Source organism: Brachypodium distachyon, chromosome 3 (assembly GCF_000005505.3).
Source record: "Brachypodium distachyon strain Bd21 chromosome 3, Brachypodium_distachyon_v3.0, whole genome shotgun sequence".
NCBI classification, from domain to species: Eukaryota; Viridiplantae; Streptophyta; class Magnoliopsida; order Poales; family Poaceae; genus Brachypodium; species Brachypodium distachyon.
The window spans coordinates 35,868,480-35,889,863 of NC_016133.3; the positions used below are offsets into that span (position 1 = coordinate 35,868,480).

Below are 21,384 nucleotides of genomic sequence, written 5' to 3' on the forward strand. Positions count from 1 at the left end.
GTATAAACTGAGGAAATATAGTACTTCACAAGAAGGAAATGTAGTACTCCGAGAAACACATGTTGAGCCAAGTTAACATTTCCGATAATGTCGACTACATGGTGAAACATGAGAAATACATGCTAAGCTAAGTTAACATTTCCGATAATGTTGACTACATAGTGAAGCATGAAACACAACAAAAAAGCTGCCTTACAACCTCTACGACTAAAAGTCTAAACATGCTAGCCATGGGGCTAAGTCAAGTGAAGATATGCAACATCGCATAAGTAAGCAGCTGAGGTACATCACCACCTCCGAGGGCGACGAGGTTCACACCTCACCATCACCCTCCTGAAGAGCGGGCTCAAGGCAACGCACGAAGCGTCGAGCCCGAGCACGAAGAGGAGCACCCTGGTCCGCCAGAAACTTCTTCACCCCCTCAGACATCTCACCCTCAAGCCCGCTCATCCCGGCACCGCCGTCCAGGACTGCCGCAACCGCCGACGAAACAAGTTGAGCACCCGTACTCAGGAGGCACTTCTTCACGGTAGGCTCGATGAGCTCCACCTGGGAAGTAAGCACCCTGCTCGCCTCATCAACCGTGCGACAAAGAGGAAGGTCCGACTGGGAAACGCTCCTCAAGCAAATCATCGTCTCCCGAATCTCGGTGGCCTGAGCAAGCAAAAGTGAAACCACCTCAGGACGACGATCCGAAGGAGGGCGAGCACGAGAAGCGAGCATTGGGCCGTCACTCGCTGCAGCCAACTCCACCTGGAGGGAAGCAGCCTCCACTCGAGCGTGCTCCCTATCAAGGTTGGCCCCCACCAAGTCCTCCTCGACTCGACGAGTCTTTGCAAGATCGTCCGCCTGGCGCTCCTCAGCAAGCCAAGGCCTGGTCTCCATGGCCGCGAGCTCCGTCGAAATGCGAGAAAGCTTGGCCTCCACGGCCTCGCGCCGCACCATCTCTGAAGCCAACTCGCTCAAGGCAAGGGTAGACTTGGACATCTCCACGTCGAAAGCGGCAGAAAGCGCCCCCACCTGAGTCTTGAGGGCAGGAAGGGCGCCCACGGCCTCGACCAAACCCCTCACCTCCAAAGAAAACGGAGTTAGCCCAAAAGCAAAACCGGAGGATCGAGGGAGACATGTCACGGACGCTCACCAGCTCCAGTGTCACGGGAGGGTCTCTGACCCCATCCTCGGTCGTCGGAAGCTCTCCGCCCCTCGCTTGAGTCGGGGGCTCGCCCTCAGGAACCTCGGGAGCCGCGACCCTCCCACATGAAAGCAAACCAAGGAAACCATGTCAGAATCTTCAAAGAAGATCGACACCGCCAAAGAGAAAGGCACTCATCCGAGGTAGGAGTATTTCTCTCAGGACGCTCTCGACCGATGGAGAACACCGGGACGCCCGCACCGCTGGCTCCGGTCGACAACTCCACCACCGAGTCGCTCCGCAGCCGAAGCCCTGTCTCGCGGGTGAAAGCCTTAACCTCGTGGCTCGAAGGAGGAAGCACGTGCTCAAGTCCGATCTTCCCCTTCATGTGCAGGTCCAAGGTCACCCTCAAAGGGGACCTCGACTCACCCACGACGGGATCCGCCGAATCCGCCGGGGTGTAGTCGTAAGAAGGAGAAGGAGAAGGAGTCGAGGGAGCTTTCCTCTTGCATCCACTCGACGGACGAGGTATCTTCGGGACTGGCACACCAGGCACCGCCAGGCCCAGCACCGCCGTCCCCGTCTTCACCTTCCCGCAGGTGTCCCGCAACTTGGACCCTACCGCCAGCATCGACGGTATCGCCAAGCGGGAGTAGCGATCGCCCACTCAAAGGAGGCGCCCGAACTTCGGATCCTGTCGCATCGGCACCATCTTCCCGAAGCACTTCGCGATGATGTTATGACATCCCCCGCCGCTGATCTTGGTCTCGTAGCCACGGTGCTCCGGCCCACCGTACAGACCTATCAGCTGCGCGGCCCACAGCGCCGCCCTCTCCTAGGAAAATGTCACTGAAAAAAGACAAGCCAAAGTCGTTAAGTACCACCGCAAGGGAAAAACAACCAAGGCCTGAAAGGAAAAAGGAAGCGGCACTCACGTGTGGTGACGGCATGCGGAGGACCGAAAGCCTGAGGAATCCCAAGCTCGGACCTTGGACGGCTCCTCATCATGAAGCGCCCCGCCATTACCATCTCCTCCATGAGGTCACGGAAGCTCCTCTCGCCGGACACCTCCTTAATCTTGGTCACCTTCTAAAGGTCGGTCGAACGAAGCTCACCTGGGTAAGGCACCTCCTTGAGGCCCCCAGCCCCCGAGTGTCGAGGAAGATCAGCTGAGTGTCGAAGACGCGTCTTCGAAGCCCGAAGGAAAAACCACTGGGACTCCCACTTGTCAAACAACTTCACCGTGCTCCTCCCCGGCATGAGCAGGAAGTCGTCTCCAAAGCCGGAACAAAGCCTTAGGTTCACCGAACCGAAGGCGCTCAGGGTAAAGCCGTGAGGAGTGAGCAACTCCCTCACCTCCACGGTCAAGTAGAACAGCAGCAGCTTCATCGAAGGCTCCTTGTGAAACGCCGTCTCGCACAGCCAGCGAAACACATTCAACTTCACAATCGCCGAAGGGTGCAGCTGGGCCAACTCGATGCCGTACGTCTCCAAGAACTCCATCAGTAAGGGGTGGACGGGCACACACAAGCCGGCATGGAACCAGGCCGAAAACACCACGATGCACCCTGAACGCCGCTTGTGGTCGAGCTTGAACTCCTCCCTGTCGGGCAAAATACAGTCCCCCTTGGGGAAGTATCCCGCCTCCTCCAGCTAGACAAGGTCCTCGGGGCTCCTCGAAGATGGGAGAAGGTAGTCGTGAGCCCAACCACCCTCCAACGGAGCCATCGGGACCACCAGAGGATCCCCACGCGGGGGAAAGGCGACTTTCTTCTTCCTCGACGGTCGGTTCGCCGCACGCTCCGCCGCGGAGCCCTTGGACGGCCCCCTCTCGGTCGCAGGCTCGGCGTCGGGACCCGCCATCTCACCTACGCAAACAAGGAATCAACAACGGTGAGTAGGAAGTACGAGGAAATCACAAAGAGACTAGCTAGCAAAAAAAAAAGGAAGAGAGGCCAAGCCTCCCAAGCCGAAGGCCTCGGCCTGCCCGCACGCAAGGAAAAAAAGGAAAGGGGAGCCCGAGCTCCACGGGCCTCCAGCCCACCGGTTCCTCGGCCCGCCACGCGCAAAGAGAAAAAAAGGACAAAACTATCGCCACGCCCTCCAAGTGTTCGGCGTAATGCCACACGCCGCTCGCGCACCCGCGCGTCACGCTGGGCACGTCCATGTCCTGCCGTGCGAGACTCGCCTGCCCGCGCCCGCGCCACTCCCCGTGCGCCCGCGCCGAGTGCACGCCCTGGCGAACGTGACGCTCGTGGCCGCACGCCCGCTCCGTGCCGGCCAACTCCAAGCTTGCCCCCGTGCTCGCCGTCGGCGCCGCGTGCGCCCCCCGGCGAAAGCGACGCCCGCGCCCGCGCACCCGTTCCGTGCCGGCCAACTCCAAGCTCGCCCCCGTGCACATCGCCCGCGTCCTAACCATGCCCGCCGAGCCAGGCGCCCCGAAGCTCCTCGCTCGAAGGCAGCCGCGGCTCGCAACAAAGGAGCACCCTGGTCCGCCAGAAACTTCTTCGCCCCGTGAGACACCTCACCCTCAAGCCCGCTCATCCCGGCACCGCCGTCCAGGACTGCCGCAACCGCCGACGAAACAAGTCGAGCACCCGTACTTAGGAGTCACTTCTTCACGGTAGGCTCGATGAGCTCCACCTAGGAAGTAAGCACCCTGCTCGCCTCATCCACCGTGCAACACGGAGGAAGATCCGGCTGGGGAACACTCCTCAAGCAAGTCATCGTCTCCCGAATCTCGGTGGCCTGGACAAGCAAAAGCGAAACCACCTCGGGACGACAATCCGGAGGAGGACGAGCACGAGGAGCAAGCATCGGGCCGTCACCCGCTGCCGCCAACTCCACCTTGAGGGAAGCAGCCTCCGCACGGGCATGCTCCCTATCAAGGTTGGCCACCACCAAGTCCTCCTCAACTCGACGGCTCCTCAGCAAGTCGAGCCCTGGTCTCCACGGCCGCAAGCTCAGCCGAAATGCAGGAAAGCTCAGCCTCCACGGCCTCGCGCCGCACCCTCTCCGAAGCCAACTCACTCAAAGCAAGGGTAGACTTGGACATCTCCACGTCCAAAGCAGCAGAAAGCGTCCCCACCTGAGTCTTGAGGGCGGGAAGGGAACCCACGGCCTCGACCAAACCCCTCACCTGCAAAGAAGAGGGAGTTAGCACAAAGCTAACCCAAAGGACAAAGGGAGATACGTTGCGGATGCTCAGCAGCTCCAATGTCACGAAAGGGTCTCTCGCTCCATCCTCGGCCGTCGGAAGTGCTCCATCCCTCGCTTGAGTCGGGGGCTCGCCCTCAAGAACCCCGGGCTCCGCGGCCCTCGCACCTAAAAACAAGCCAAGGAGATCATGTCCAAAAGAATGACGTCACCAAAAGAGAAGGGCACTCAACCGAGGTTAGGAGCATCCTCCTCAGGGCGCTCGCGACCAATGAAGAACACCTGGATGCCCGCACCGCTGGCTCCGATCGACAACTCCACCACTGAGTCGCTCCAAAGCCGAAGCCCCGTCTCGCGACTGAAAGCCTCAACCTCATGACTCGAAGGAGGAAGAACTTGCTCAAGTCCAATCTTCCCCTTCATGTACAGATCCAAGGTCACCCTCAGGGGGGACCTCGACTCGCCCACGACAGGATCCGCCAAATCCGCCGACGCGTAGAAGGTATCTTGGGGTCCGGCGCGACAGGCACCGCCAAGCCCAGCACCGCCGTTCCCGCCTTCGCCTTCCCACAGGAGTCCCGCAGCTAGGACCCCACCGCCAACATCGACGGTGTGGCCAAGCGGGAGTAGCAATCGCCCACTCAGAGAAGGCGACCAAGCTTCGGGTCCTGTCGCACCGGCACCATCTTCCCGAAGCACCTCGCGATGATGTTGTGGCATCCCCCCTCGCTGATCTTGGTCTCGTAGTCGCGGTGCTCCAGTCCGCCGTACGGACCTATCAGCTGCGCGGCCCACAACGCTGCCCTCTCCTCGGAAAACTTTGCTGAAAAAGACAAGCCAAAATTGTTAAATACCTTCACAAGGGAAAACAATCAAAGCACGAAGGGGAGAGGGGTACCACTCACGTGCGGTGACGAGCTGTGGAGGACGGAAGGATCGAGGTGTCCCAACCTCAGACCTCGGACGGCACCTCATCAAGAAGCGTCCTGCCATCACCATCTCCTCCATGAGGTCACGAAAGCTCCTCTTAGTGGATACCTCCTTGATCTTGGCCACCTTCCAGAGGTCGGCCGACTAAGGATAGCCGGGGTGAGACACCTCCCTAAGACCTCCGCCCCCAGAGCGCCGGGGGAGATCACCCGTGTGCCGAAGACGGGTCTTCGAAGCCCGAAGAAGAAACCACTGGGACTCCCACTTGACGAACAACTTCTCCGCACTCTTCCCCGGCATGAGCAGGAAGTCGTCCCCAAAGCCGGAACGAAGCCTCAGGTTCACCGAACCAAAGGCGCTCAGAGCGAAGCCGTCCGGAGTGAGCAGCTCCCTCACCTCCATGGTAAAGTAGAAGAGCAGAAGCTTCATCGAAGGCTCCTCGTGAGCGCCGTCTCACACAGCCACCTGAAAACGTTCAACCTCACGATCATCGATGGGTGAAGCTGGGCCAACTCGATGTCGTACGTCTCCAGGAACTCCAGCAAGAAGGGGTGAACATGCACACACAGGCCAGCATGGAACCAAGCCGAGAATGCCATGATGCATCCCGAACGCCGCCACTGGTTGAGCCTCACCTCCTCGCCATCGGGCAGGATACCATCCCCCTTGGGGAAGTATCCCGCCTCCTCCAGCTAGGCAAGATCCTCGGGGCTCATCGATAAAGTGAGAAGGTGGTCGTGTGCCCAACCTCCGCCGTCCACCGGCGCTATCGTTTTCCATTTCATACAAACGGGAACAACGGTCCTATGCTTGCTCCCAATGTAGGAACTGTAGTTTCTGAACTCAATTTTTTTTTAAATGGAGATATATTATGGAAGGGGTTATGATTCTACATGAGACTCTCAACTTCATCCACACAAAAAAAGAAATCTGCCATATTATTTAAGGTGGATTTTGAAAAAGCATACGATAAAATTAATTGGCCCTTTGTGTATCAAATGTTGAATCTCAAAGGATATCCTGACAGGTGGTGTGACTGGATAATGGGTATTATGAGAGGGGAGAAGGTGAGCATTAGAGTGAATGACTCTTTTGGTCCTTATTTCCCTACTTTCACAGGACTCAGCTAGGGGGACCCCTTGTCTCCCTTGCTTTTCGATCTTGCTGCTGATGCGTTAGCCATTATGCTGGAAAATGCTAAGAAGGCCGGGCTGATCAAAGGTGTGGTTCCTGAGTTAATTGAGGGGGGTATAAATATATTACAGTATGCTGGTGATACTGCTTTTATGCTTCCTGGTGATGTGGATAGTGCCAAGAATTTGAAATTTGTTCTGTTGTAGTAAAATAAAACCCTTATATGGTCCGGGACGTAAATCCTACGTGGCGACGACTAAGTAAACATTTCCCAAGCATGAGTCAAGACACCCACGTGGCACGGTCAATCCTACGTTGCAAAGGAAGACAAGTCAACAAGTCAAGCCTCTCATGCCATGGTCAAAGGGTCAAATGAGCTAGAGTAGGGGGCAAGAAAGGTGTGAGGAGGGGGCCCTTAGTCCATGGTGGACCATGGACCAAGTCCCACTTTTCTCACATGGTGCACACAAAAGATATGGAACAAGGAGCTACTTTTACCACTTTGCCCCCACTTTTCTCTCTCCCTCAAGGGTAGCCATGGTATTTTGTCATGGACCCCTAGGATTTAAATACCCCGCATGAGGGCATGTATCATTCACTCTCACTTGAATAAACTCAAGGGGAGAGGGCTAGAGTGCTCCCTCTAAGGTTCGCTCTCGCGCGCCACTCTCGACTGAAAGTCGATCGGCCTCGAGTAAGCCTTCTAGGGGACTCTAGTTTCGAGGCTCCGAGCTAACCTTGGTTGGCACGGGCTCGAAGGAGAAGGGGTTGGGTTAGAGTTCCGAGGGTATCCTAACCTCGATATTTGGAAAGACGCGTTCGGTCCAAGTACGAGGCGGCCCCGACGAACCTCTCGCCAAAAGGTGTCTTGGGAAGATCCGCTCGGCCCAAGCCCTTGGCTAACAACACCCTCGAAGCCTTTCCTAACATAGAATTAAGTTGCACCCGCAGGGTCGACTGAACATATTCAAAAAATATCGACGCGTCAACTTGTCCAAGTGTACGGCAACCTTCGCTATAAGGCCGGCGTACAATGTTCTTTGTGCTTTTGAGCAAATGTCAGGATTAAAAATCAATTTTCATAAAAGCGACCTATATTGTTTTGGGGATGCTGCCTCTAAATCAAACATTTACAGTAATATCTTCACTTGCAAACTTCAGGAACTTCCACTCACTTATCTTGGTATTCCTGTGGATGATGTTCGAATTAGAAACAAACATTGGAAGAGGACTGAGAACAAGGTTGAAAATTGATTAAGTTGTTCGCAGGGAAGGATCCTATCAGTTGGTGGGAGAAATATTCTGATTAACTCCTGTTTAAGTAGTATTCCTCTATATATGATGTCCTTTTACGAGCTCCCTGTAGGAGTTCGTAAGAGAATCGATTTCTTTCGTGCTAGGATGCTTTGGCAGGAGGAAGAAGTGATAAGAAAAATATCATTTAGTGGCTTGGAAGAAGGTGGCAAACTTAAAGAACACGGTGGATTGGGGATTTTAGACTTGGAAATCATGAACCCTGTTGGGGAAATGGATTTGGAAGCTTTTCAATACTACTGGCTTGTGTGCTTTTGACTTACCTAGTTTACCTGTTTCGGAACTATGGGAGATTTGGTTGCTTCGTTCAAGAAGCTGATGATAGTTGGTGTTGCAGGCCTTTTCTGGGTTATAAATGACATCTGCTTTTGCAAAGTGCAGTTAGCCTCTCCTTTTGGGGTGGTGAAACGCTTATGCTATTGGTTAAATTTGTGGTCTCTGTTGCGGGTAAAAGAGGCAAACCGAAGTGTGCCAGGAATCCTCTGCAGAGACATTCTACTGATTTCCTTGAACTTAATGGCCAGAGAAGTGTTCTACCTTTTTTTTTTTTTTGAGAATCGGAGACATTCTACTGATTTTCTTGAACTTAATGGTGTCTGGTTCTCTGCTGGAAGGGGTGGAAGTAGCTGGATTTGCTTCGTACTGTAGCCGTCAAGCTGCTGTCGATATCCAGTCCCGGTCCGGGTGGTGCATCGGTGGCGGCCGCACTGGGCCGCCGCCCCCCAACTGAAAGGCCTCCTATAGGTATGTGTACGTATTAGTATATGCATACATACAGTTTACTAATAGAGTTGGCCCAAGACAGTATTCCGATGAAGTTCCTATCCACTTCGATCACCCAGCCTGCGATTAATTTCCAGGCCTGCCTGATGGCCTGATTGTTGTTTTCTCTTACGCATATTGCATCGCCGACTGCATCTTCAGCGTCGCCTTTTCCAGATTGTTGTTTTCTCTTACGCATATTGCATCGTCGACTGCATCTTCAGCGTCGCCTTTTCCAGATCGCCGGATCGTCCTCATCAACCACGGCAGCCGGCAGGCAGGCTATCGCGAGCACGCACGTCGACTCTTTACGGCTGTGCATAGTCAATAAGTCAAGTGTATATTAGTAAAGTGAATACATATCAGGTGAACTGCCAATCCAATCTGCTAATTTATGCTCATTTTTAACCTTTATGCTAATTTCTAATTTTTAATTTATCTAGTTTGGTTCAATTTCAGCACCATTTAACGTCGTCATCTCCAACCTTTATGATATTTCTTAAAGTTATATGTATAAACTATATACTAAGGGCCCAAGTATCTCCAGCCCCCGCGAAATCTCAGGACCGGGCCTGTCGATATCTGTCAAGTTCTGGCTCGTTCTAGCCTGGAATGCTTTTCTCCCTTGCTTTGCCAGTCTGAGCTGTTTAGCTAGTTGCTGCTGTGTAATTAGCCGCTCCCTGTGTTCTTCTCGTTTTTCTGCAACAGACTGGGATCTTGTAGCAAAACTGCGGTTTCTAATAATAGAAGTCGGAGAGGGGGGCCTCTCTTTTTTTCAAAAAAACAAAAAAAACATATGCTTACAGATGGTATAACAGATTGGGCTAGCTGTAGGAGAAACATAATTTGAAGAGTGTTGGTTAAGGCTAAGAGAAGCAGCAGTATGGTACACTCTTCACATGTTCAACTAGCTGATATCCCATGCCAACACTGTTCTCTCACCCCGCAAAATTTCTTGCTACAAAATGCCGGGTAACTGTAAAAACATGTTACAAAATGTACATTCACAGCCACTTTCATCCTAGTTTTCACAAAAGTTCAAGCTCACATTTCCAACACGAACTATCTTGCACGAGAATGCTGTATCTCTCTTCTTGCCTAGCAAAGTTTTCTTTCACGGATGTGTTTCCCTATGTTATATACATGGCTCTTCTGTCTTTGGTGCATGGCATGTCATCTTCTGTCCTCATAGAGTCTCCGATGCGGATGCACGCTGGAGCTGAGACTCTGATATCTTCTTAGGTTTCTGCTCAGACTGCTCTTTTTGCAGACGAAGTGCCATGAATTGCATCGAACTACTCTGGACTTGGTAAATGTAGCATCCCCATGGGTAAGCATCTGAGGAGGACCATACCATCTGTTCCTCAAACACTGCATCCTCTGCAAATCTCTCATTCACGCAGAACGCGCAATCAAGAGGGGGCTCCTCGAAAGCAGGCACAGCCACGCATCCCAGAGCTACGTACCCTTCAGGGGGCCTTGGTTGCCATATTGATACAGGGCTCCTGTAATCCTCAGCACAGTTTCTCCAAACCTAGATGATAACAATGAAAAGCAGAATCAGTTGCATAACCACAACATTAAATATTTCAGTAAAATCTCAACACTGACTAGGCAGAGGGGTCTAGGACATCTAGTTCATATCCTGTTAAGTGTCGACCTTAGAAAATGTAACAAGCAGAAAAGGTTTCACTAAACACTGACCAGGTCATAACCGAGAGGAAGCACAAAATTCCCTTTGACATTTTTGTAGATAGCAGCGAAATGTGGTGGATGGATTCCGTGATGAGCAACATCTCCAATCGACACATACCTAAAAATAAGCAGTTCTATACTTTGAGCATCAATGCAGAGAAAGGTACATTAGAGACATACAAGTCTAATTTCATACCCGCTAGGGCATAGGGGTCTCCAGATGCTAAACATCCTTCTATCGTCAGCAACCTGGAATCATGAATTCAGGATTTGAATATTAGCATTATCTGGGAAATTTGTCTTTCGATCTCTGACAGATTCAGCTAGCTTACCTGCTTCCCAAGTAGCTTACATCGGCTCCGGATTTCTTGTTCACTACTCCACATTTTCTGGAAATTAACTGTATGGTTTATAAGTCGATGCTCAGCATTACCGGACACTCCCCTTGAGCTTAGCAAAGGCCTAGCAGGACTGTGAGATTCCCTTCTATCATCATCCGATGCAAAATATACAGGACGCTGGCCAGAAGGAACCTTCAAGGGCACAACTTTAATGCCTGTCTGGTGAGATCTCCACATTTGGCGAATCGAAGAACATAACAGAATAGCCTGAGGCTCGCGTTCTTCATCAACACTGCATTTTATAAGCCTTACAAAGTTCTCTGACCTCCTAAAATTCTTCAGATGTATGATTACATGTGAAGGCCTCTGATACCCAGCCTTTGCTAGCTCCAAAGCAAGTACTTCTTCCCAGGGGACATCCCAAAGTATTTTGGAAGGTTTCCTGTCCATTTTATCTAGATCCAAGCACTAAATAAAAGAGCAACTTTAGAACAAAATTTAAGTAATGTACAAAGAGAATCATATAGAAAGAAGCCTTACCTGAAGCAGTATCACCCGCTTGTTAGTTACTAAAGCAATCCTCTGGTTTGGTACAATAAAATGATCTTCATAGTAATCAGACCATGCATACTTAGAAGGTTCTCGAAATAAATCTGTGCATGCAAAATATCTGCTGGCTTCTGCCAGGTAAAGGGCCATCTGGAGAAGGAAGTGATATTAGATTATCTCTAATTAAAGTAGGACCCACAGAGCCATGTTTGCTGCTTGGCTTAGTTAGAGATACTTAATCTGTGTGCCAAATCAAACAATGAGGACATTCTAACTCAGGAAACCATATCTACATTGAAGTCATATATTTCATTATACTGTGATATTGAATTGATATCTTACTGGTTTCCAGCTATCATATTACCATCAAACACAACTTTGACCATCAACCTGTAAATATTATGAAAATACCTCTAAGGTTAATCTAAGTATTTTTTTTCGAGAAAATGGTCAATATAAGTATTCATAAGGATCTTTATAGTCAAAGTTGAAGTAGTTTGATCACTTGCATTCCACGACATCATCACTTTACGGGAGGAACTCGTATGTTCCAGCAAAATTGTCAGTAATCAAGATGATGATGTATGAACTACCTATAAAGGTCCATTGACTATTTCACAAGATTTACATTATTCAAGCTTCTATTAAAATAACACTGAAGCGGAAAGAACAAAAAAAATATGACAAAGCAATGCACCTGGCCAGCAGCTTCTACTTTGTCATACTCTCTTATCACACCATCTCGGTGAATAGCACGAGGATTTCTAATCCTCTGAGGAACAAATTTGTTATTCAGAATATTCACGCATTTTATAAAGCTGGCACTAATACCATCAACTGTCAAGGAGAAAAAATCCAGGGCACCGCTTATAGGTTGAACAATACACCCCACAAAAGCACGGCCAAGACCATGTGCAATGCCGATAACACCATACTGTCTGGCACCCTCAACTGGCTTTCTTAAAACACCAGAAACCCCAAAAGCCAAACCCTGAGCAAATGCTTCAGTCCCTTGAGCTAGTCCGTCACCAACGCCAGTGATTCTTCTTGACCAACCCTGAATGATACTCGATTTGAAATGCTGGGTGGGGTTAATAAACAAGGATATAATAAAATTCAAAATTTACCTGCTTTGATCGCAGTTGAAGAAACTGCCCATCAGTAGAGAGCTCCGCAAATCCTTTACTGAGTGATGACAAAGTTGATTTCGTCACTCCAAGAAAATCTACAGAGAATATTAGATGCAGAGGATTGTGGATCAGGTCTCTTTTGATCCGGTTTACAATAGCAGGGACAATAGCGCTCTTCCGCATAAACCGGCTTTTGTGCATGACCTTCCGCAGATGCACCTAAAGGAGATGAGAGACAGGAAATACATCTCACAGTTAAGAAATAAACTGTGTGCATCAGTTTCAAATAGGAACATAATAGATTAGAACGTGAATAAAACTTCTGTGGAAGGATGCATGCAGTTCCCATAAAAAAAAAGGATGCATGCAGTCCTTTAGGTGTCCTGTGGTAGACTAGGTAAATTCCTTATTAGTTCAGTTCTTGTCCGTGTCTCAAGAAATCTATTAGTTAGGGAAGACTTTGAATAAAATTAAAAATAGCAGTATATTTAAGAAAATGAGATGCAACGTGCTGTTTAGACAAACAAGAAATGATCAAGTTTATCTATCCTTCAAATTTCTCATTCTACCCTATATCAATCCTTCTCATGCACAAAAATCCTAATTCTCTTCAAGCTGCATCTGCCTTCCTGTGCAGTAGTTACCTCGATGTGGACGAAGGTCCACATCAAAATCTAACTGGATTAGGCAGGCATTGGAGAAGAAACATGTAAATTTGATCTGGTCATAAATGATTTACCAGTAAATAATGTTACAATACCTGTATCTTAAATGCATTACCCACAGCAGATAGGACAGGGCTCCATATTCCAAGGACACCACGTGGCCTTTGAGTAGGTGCAGTTTCTAGAGATATTTTCAGCCTTATCTCTGATATATCAACAAGCCTGTAAATTATAAATGATTTGTCAAATCCATACCAGCTAAGTGAACTACAGACAAAAAAAGCTTATGTTTCCTACTCTTGAGAACCCCTCACATTGAGAGATAATATGTGAACTATCTCTAGAATGAATGTTGTCACTGCAAAAGTCTGCGTGAAATCAGTAAGCCAATAATACTTGTTAAACTTAAATTGCAGAAGAAATCAACGTGGTTACATGGAAACTCCTGCAACACTTTGCAGGGTGCACAAAATACATCATATACAGGTATTATTAATTTGTTGTCTAGCAAGTTACAGTCATAAATTTATTAGAAAATCGTAATGTATGCACATCTTATGACATAAACAGACATATGATGTTTACCCATTAATTTGATAGAAGTCATAGTACTTACATGTATAACTAAAAAATATGAATAGTTTTAAAATTCTAATGCATTAGTGTCTGCTGTATTGCTATTACTACAGGCTTCATGGAAACCACTTCAATATTTATGAACTTCAGCAGGATAAGAAACGTAGTGCCAGCCCACAAACTCCATATTTCAGTACTGATTACTAGTAAGCTCAGCGCATCAGATTGGTAACACATTAGTAACAAAAGCAATTAAAATGCAAATATGCCCATCTTGGAAATAAGTGAAGTAGTCTAACAGCTCCTCCAGAAATTATATGGCAAGGTAACTTTAACATAGGTGCTTACTCTATTCGTATCTCAGGATCCACTTCAGTGACAGTTGAGCTGCTGGTGGTACTGACAAAACGAAGATTATTGTAGAAATCAACCAGCGCCCAAATTATAGGTTCATGAATATTCAATCTCCATGTTTGGTCAGTTACCTAGAAGGAAGAAAATCATCTATTGTTAGTGTTGCTGACACAGCAGTATAGATGTGTCAAAAAACCACATGATAACAAATATTACCCGGATATAGACATGTGGATAGACTTGAATGCCATTTGATGTTACATTGCTTACAGCAATATTTGCTTTGAAAACAGGATGGTTTGAGTCAGGCATGCTCTCAGTTGCCAAAGCAACAGGCATTATGGACAGTGGCAATTGATTATCTAGTTGCATCTGGCCAATAATCAACTTAAACCTGAAAAGATTATGTCATTAGAAAAATTAAGTAGCGCAAACAATACGAGGATAAGATAAACCATATATAGAACTAGCTATTCTTCTGAAACAAATGCTATGAATTAGCTTCATAGCTATCTCATCTCTCACCACTCAACATTGCAGATATCGAAAGGGGCTGTGATTTTCTTAAATCAAGTGGCCGGTCAAGTGCAACATAAGAAAGTGATGACAAACCAAACGAATATGCTAGATGCCAAACATTTCTGTAACCAGCATATGCAACTACTCATCTGGACTGCAAAACTGTTATTCACGTTCAAGATGGTGAAACTGTTTTTTTTGCCTCAAAAGAGCAGTTTCACAAAACTAACATAAACTTAATATTGTTCGAGAAAGAAATAAACTTAATATGATGGACAAGACAAGGTGAATAAACAAATGTATCTAAGAATTCCCACAACACGGAAACACCACCATTGCATCCGGAGCAAGGTGAATAAACAAATGTATCTAAGAATTCCCACAACACGGAAACAGTATTCTTGCTCCGGATGCAATGGTGGTTCTCAGCAAACATGTGTATGTACGAACATAATTTTGATCAGACAATTATGTGAAATTCTTAATGGGCAGCTATACCTGCTAGTGGTCCCAGAGTCATAACCAGTCATATATGAGATGAAAACCTTCTGCAGATTTAAGTACAAAAGCTCTCTCGGCTTATGATCAATCAATGAGACTCCAACAACTCCAAGTTCAACAATAAGCTCTAACGGTCCAGCTCCTGTCTCTGTGTCATTTTGCTGCAATGCTGATGATCGGTGATCAATCAGTTCAGGTTCAGGCGACCCATCCTGTCTTCTTGGGTAATCAGCAAACTTCAATATTGTAACATCAGCAGTCACAACTACATTGAACTTGACACCATGCTCCCCAAAACTGGTGGAACTCGCAACAGGGTTTTCCAGGTCAACCACTTGGAAGCTAGTAACATCTCCTTTCTGTATGCTAACATCCAGAACTTTCTGTCCATAAGGATCATCCCAAGAATATTTTCTGGTCGAAAGTGGTTTCACCTGTATCCAAGTAACTTCACCTAAACCAGACTGTCGAGTACCAATAGTTGTATTACTTGTCCGGTTCTCGATCCTGAAAGCAGTAATGTGACGGTCACAGTAAGATAGATGGAGGTAAATGTTGGCAAGCTGATATAGAATCACTTAATACCTGACTGGACCATCTGTGGGCCCCAAACGGAACACAACCAAGAATCTTGAACCTTCCTCATAACCACGTATCTCAGCCTTTACAAACTTTTGAGCACCGTCCTGCTTTCTCATTGCTATTACAATGCTATCTTCTTTTACTATATCCAGAGGCTGACACCAGTCAGTATCCACCAACCGGACCTTCAGATAGGATAATTAGTAATTGTAAAATATGCCTTAAAATTAAATCAATTTGACCAAGAAATCGTAGAAGGAATCTTGTAGAAAGAAGAGCCAACAAGAACATCCAGACATGATGACAATTAATCTATTTTCTGAGGTACCGCAGGCATAAATCATGCTATTTATTCATACAGCTAATTTTCGCATAAGTAAACTAAGGAAAATCCCAAAAATGGAGATCTATGACTAATGAGAGTAGGAGGCACAAGGCCAGCAGGTTCCCTTAAACCTTGATTAAGTTATGCATGTTCTCTACTAGTTATTCTTACTCCATCCGTTCCCAATTAATTGGTGCCGGCAGTTTTGCAAAGAAAACCCTGTTAATTTCCGAAATAAACTCAGGTTGATTTCGGAAATTAACAGGGTGTTATTTGCGAAATTGCCGGCGTCAATCAATTGGAAACTGAGGGAGTATTCTTTTATGAGGTACTCTTTACACTACACATTTTCATATAAGCATGTTTTGTGTAACTATGCTGCACTGAGATGCAAATGAAAATGGACAAAGTGGAAGGTGCAACATGGATGCCTTAAACAGCATCTGTTAATTCAAATGGTATGTGAAGTGTGAACAACCAAACAACATATAAAGAACAAGCATCAAAGAGTTACTGTACTTAATTCTGAATGACGACTTCATGAACAATTCATGCATACAACTAATATATCAGGAACTATCATTAGTACCTGTAGTTTGTCAGGTCCGACGTCAGAGTACATAAAGGAAACCCTCCTGTCATGTGCATGCAAAACCTTCGGCTCATCTCCAGCACTAAGTTTTATGAACAAATCTTGTCCAACCCTGTTTGTAAATGCTGTGTATGGGCGTACATAGATAACCTGTTGTGCTATGACATGAGGTTAACCGATCTAACAATTCTCATATTAAGTTACAGGTTAACATTCAGCTACCTTTGTTGGAACAGCCTGATATGAGCATGGCTTTGAGCAAAGAAGTATATGTGTGCACTTCCCATCATTATCATAGGCAGAAATATCAACTGCCCCATCCTGAAGTGATAAAAACATGTTAATAATCGAAGTGGTTCACAAAAGAATAAAAAAAAAACCAGAGGATCCAAGCTAACCATGTCACCAAGAGGTGATAAGAATTTGACAGCTCCAAACTGTCCTTCGCCATGTCTGCAGACACGTGCTGAGAGACCTAAACCCTTAAAGTTTAACCCAGATGCTATGGTGTACCCCTCGACCAATTCTTCATGATTTATATTATAGAGGAGCTTATCATTCCTTTCAGCACGTGGACGTGCAATATAACGTTTCTTATCTTTTTTTCCAGTGGTATCAATAAACTGCAAGGTCACTGGGGGTAATCTTGCAAATGATATCCAATAGGGAACATATATTCTGATAACCTTTGCCATCAGATAGTCCTTATCACTGCTTTGTTCAAGAATAATCTGTACGATTCTACAAAAGGATGAAATAGAACATAGAATAAGATAAGTGCAAGCTGTGAAGTGTTCTATAATATTATCTAAAAAAGCACTTCCATGTTTGCATTCTCACCTCTCCGATAGAGAACTTCTTAGATTAATGAATTTTGAAGGAACTTCAGTGGGATGTGATATCGGAACAGGCTCCTTGGAATAGGGGAAAAAAAGCATGTCAATGCTCAACAAATTTAGACAGTAGATATGAAAGAAAACAAATGTATACGTACATGTACTGATTCCCATCCCCCATGCGGAAGAAGAGACAAGTACAAAGGATTTCTTGGATCAACATTTTGAACTTTCACAACCTCACCAGGGTTTAAGGTGCCCTGGGAACAACTTGTATCTTCCTCATCTAGGCGGCTGGCGCTAACAGTGTAATGTGCAGAAATGGGAAGATAATATGTTAAAGATAACGGGGATTTGATAACAATACTCCAATCATATATTGGGTCAGTTTGGACATCTTTGCCTATTTCCTTGGCTTCTATACTCAAGCAAAACCATAATCCTTGACAAGTACTGGAAGTGCCATCTATCTGTGAGCAGAACAGTAAGTTTTCAGATTCATACAGATCTGATACACATATATCTAGGATCTCCTCATTCCGGAACTCAGTTTGACTGCGCCTCTCCTGGACATCACTCCAGGAGTGCTGCACGGGTTCATTATGAATGGTTGGTCTTAGTTGCAATGTATAAGTCACAAGAGGATGTGAGAGGCCTGACAATGGGACTGGAACGGTGGAGCCAGGCTCCAACAACCCGACTGATATTTGATCATCTTCACCAGAATTCTCTCCCTGGCCATGTGATCCCACACCTTGAGAATATCTTCCTTTTAGACGCAAATCAACAGCGAAATCGGTTGTATTAATGACTGACACAAGGGAACGTATGCTAACATATCTATTGCCCTCCTTGACTGTTGCTTCACTAGCAATCACACAATCACCGAACTTCCAACATGCTGCTGGTACAGCATAGTTTAATTTCATGTTTGTCCAAGGACCTTCTTTTGAAGGACTAATTTGAATATATCCGGCCTTGCTTCGGCTGCGACTAGCTCTGCTTCCATGTTGTACATTAGCTCTACCAGAAACAAGCACCGCAAATCTTATTTTTCCACTAGGTTTAGCAGTTTCATGTTCCTGCACAAGTATAATTGATGTCAAGCACTGTTTATTCAAATATATCTCTCCCACAAGCACATTACTTGTGCATTGTGTTCTAGGAAACTAAGTGACTTCTCTAAGTTTTGAACATCAATTCTCACCACTGTCTTGGCTGACATAAGATCTCCTGAAGTCAATTCAAAATTTGCAGTGTCAGAACTTGAGGTCGAAGGGATCCTTTGTACTACTTGCTTCAATGGAGCAGAGTAAATGCCAACCGGTTGACCTGTGGGTAAGATATAAGTTATAACATAAACAAATGTACGGAACAAGAAAAAAATATAGTAGTTAATAAAACTCCGAACCACTGCCTGCATCAAGGACAACAAGTTCCAGAACATGATTCTCCTGAAATGTTAGTTAGCAGAAGATAGGTTGTTAGAGCAATAACCAAAGTAATAGAACAAATGACATGGATATTCATGATAAGAGCACTCAGTTTACATACCTCAGATTTGACTTTGAAGAAAAACATTTCATTCCAGTTCACCTTTCTGATGGTTTGCAAAGAGTTCTCTCCAGCAGCAGCACAAGTACGTGCGCTCTGTTGCTGAACACTAGATATGGAACGGTCTTCTGAATAGAGCCGCACTGCTGTCATATACTCGCCAGTTGCTAATCCTTCACCAGAATTGATCTGTGCAGGATAACCAAGTTAAGGATCAGCAGAAATTTGTCTGTTTTTTATTAAACAAGTTAGCAGATAGGTTAATTCAAATTTCATGGTTTGACATAAAACATACTCCCTCCGATCCTAAATTATTGTCAAAATATTACATGTATCTAGACACTTCTGAAGAATAGATACATTCATATTTGGGAAAATTTTAGTCAAGAATTTAGGATCAGAGGGAGTAATTGTTTATGATAAGAAAGTTATTTAAACTTTAAACCATAAAATAAGTATGCACAAAAGAAAAGACAGGCATGAGGTATTAAACTATCTGATGTGATGCTCCATAAATATTCTCGAATTGTGAAATATTACAGCAGAGCTCTCCATACTGTTCTCGAATTGTGAAGTATCATCATAATATATTTAGGTGCTAATGGCCAGATGTAATGGGAAGAAAATAAGTAGATGGCGATTTTTACATCTACCATTTCACAAACAGAAAAGCATCATGCAAACATGAAAATATAACAGAAATGCTTGAATGTTCATCTGCAACATCAAGTAGTACAGAACAGAATGTAAAAGAAAAATACTTGCCTCAGCATCTGCAATAATAGCAGTTATCATCAGACGATATAACCTAACAGATTTCCCCCTTAAATGAGAATCCAGTAGATCCCTTGATGCTGGAACTTTTATAGATCTATCATCCCCAAATGGCAAGAGAGTAATATCTGAACTCCTATACTCCGTCGTTCTTACATATATGTCTTGACCAAGTTTATTTTGTGGGATAACATAATAACTTCTTCTTTGATGCACATCAAGAATTGACCTCTCAGTAGGGGACGAAGTTTCCTAGTCATGGCATAAAAGAAAATTCACTCAGTAGACAGATGGCAACAGAAATGATTGAAGTAACTTAACAGATGGGAATAAAACAACATAGTTAAAACAAATTAGCCTACAATAGCAAAAAACAATAGCAAAAACAAAAGTGGCTGCATAGACATAAGTAAATATCAACATTTACCTTCCTGTATAATTCATCACCAAGGGTAATATTGCTCCAGCTAAGATAAGCTTGTGATAACATGTTTGTATTTGAAGCTGACACATTCAAATTCAAATCACGTGTTGAGGTAATACGGAGTTGGCCAGGAGAACCTGGTGTATTCACATCATACTGGTACCTAAAATCCGTCACAAGAATGAAGTACCAAATTTTAAAAAAAAGAATAATTCAGTGAAAGCAATCAGTTCTTGTTATAAGCTAGGGTTTCAATAGTATGGACTGGGGAAGGAGAAGCCCACCCACACCATGTGGCGAGGCAACTAGAAGGGAGACTATTTTTTCTTGCTTAATTCATTTCAATGCTTGAAAGGAAACTAATCCCCTTTTTTGCTAAAGTATAATGCAATTTAATCTAATCTTAACTAACAGGACTCATGTAACTAAAGGACACTAATCCCATTTTCCCTGCTGTGCGCCTTATCTATTTGGTTTGGGCCAGTTCACGGCATAACAGTTCTGCATTTAGTCTGTGATTTTGTATCTACTTTAATATATCAGAAGGTAAATCAGACCAAACTGGTTCTTACCCAAGCTAAAGCCAATTGAATAACGAAACTTAATATAAAAATATATATGGTCTATCTTGAGCTTAAAGCAGTGAGACAATACTGTAGGAAACAAGGACACAGATTGTTTTTATCTTGCAAGATTAAATTCTTAGAGGAGTTACCTAAGAAATCCATCTGTTGGTTCAATGAAGGGCTCCCACGAATTACACTTATCATTATAAGATCTGGCCACAAATGACAAACTCACGGTCGCATTTAGATGGTGTGGACCCCCATGATAACTAAATCCAACACCATCAAAAGACATTCCAAATAATGGCACCATCTGCAAACAAAAGTTAAAAATGAATACGAGAACATAAACCAAAAAAGTTGGTAGGAAATCAACATCACGCAAAAAACTATATAAAGCATTAGACAAGGCATGTGCGACTGATCATTGTATGCGGTTCAGATGTAAAAATTTGAAGTGCACTTACACAAGACTCACCATTCCTCCATAATCATCAAAGGAAACAGCAGAAAATGTTTTAATTTCAGCATCAATAATGATGTTATCTGAACTGCTCGATGTAGGTGGACCAGCAAGCTTCAGCGCAAGTCTTCTTGGAGGTTTACGGAATTCACTTCTAACAAGAAACGTACCAGCATCATCATCAACAGTCCATAAACTAAAACTTTCAGATGTTCTAGCACCAGATGAATCCCATATGCTTTCCTCAGAAAATTGACCTCCTGTCACCATGTCACTTCTAATACATCTTAACATACTGAAGTCCTCTTTCGTTGGTGAACTTTTAGATGCGACACATCCTAAAGCGACAAAACCTGGTGGAGCTTGAGGATAATAAAATGATATACCATCTCTACCCCGGTGCTTCTTAATTTGACCAACAAGCTTATAATGTTCTGGGGCTCTTAGAAAGGTATCTTCACCAGTATCACGGAGGACAACAGCTGAATTCGGTGGTTCATACCTAAATTA

The 21,384-nt window shown here is 45.4% G+C and overlaps 1 protein-coding gene across 1 annotated transcript in view; it reads right to left on the minus strand.

Annotated features, from left to right (window-relative positions):
* Positions 1 to 9,253: 9,253 nt before the first annotated feature.
* Positions 9,254 to 21,384, minus strand: part of LOC100839715 — a 29,989-nt gene continuing 17,858 nt past the window's right edge. The window contains exons 39-62 of the mRNA XM_010236705.3: positions 20,890 to 21,376; positions 20,561 to 20,724; positions 19,849 to 20,008; positions 19,413 to 19,673; positions 18,648 to 18,836; positions 18,505 to 18,547; positions 18,301 to 18,425; positions 17,252 to 18,175; positions 17,098 to 17,171; positions 16,656 to 16,998; positions 16,480 to 16,578; positions 16,255 to 16,407; positions 15,344 to 15,525; positions 14,756 to 15,265; positions 13,955 to 14,132; positions 13,733 to 13,869; positions 12,904 to 13,030; positions 12,141 to 12,362; positions 11,711 to 12,070; positions 11,005 to 11,163; positions 10,456 to 10,932; positions 10,320 to 10,372; positions 10,133 to 10,241; positions 9,254 to 9,962 (exon numbers count right to left, since the gene is read on the minus strand). Of these exons, the coding sequence (XP_010235007.1) occupies positions 9,615 to 9,962; positions 10,133 to 10,241; positions 10,320 to 10,372; positions 10,456 to 10,932; positions 11,005 to 11,163; positions 11,711 to 12,070; positions 12,141 to 12,362; positions 12,904 to 13,030; positions 13,733 to 13,869; positions 13,955 to 14,132; positions 14,756 to 15,265; positions 15,344 to 15,525; positions 16,255 to 16,407; positions 16,480 to 16,578; positions 16,656 to 16,998; positions 17,098 to 17,171; positions 17,252 to 18,175; positions 18,301 to 18,425; positions 18,505 to 18,547; positions 18,648 to 18,836; positions 19,413 to 19,673; positions 19,849 to 20,008; positions 20,561 to 20,724; positions 20,890 to 21,376 (5,884 nt within the window). The 3' untranslated portion in view covers positions 9,254 to 9,614. The remainder of the gene's footprint in view (positions 9,963 to 10,132; positions 10,242 to 10,319; positions 10,373 to 10,455; positions 10,933 to 11,004; positions 11,164 to 11,710; positions 12,071 to 12,140; positions 12,363 to 12,903; positions 13,031 to 13,732; positions 13,870 to 13,954; positions 14,133 to 14,755; positions 15,266 to 15,343; positions 15,526 to 16,254; positions 16,408 to 16,479; positions 16,579 to 16,655; positions 16,999 to 17,097; positions 17,172 to 17,251; positions 18,176 to 18,300; positions 18,426 to 18,504; positions 18,548 to 18,647; positions 18,837 to 19,412; positions 19,674 to 19,848; positions 20,009 to 20,560; positions 20,725 to 20,889; positions 21,377 to 21,384) is intronic.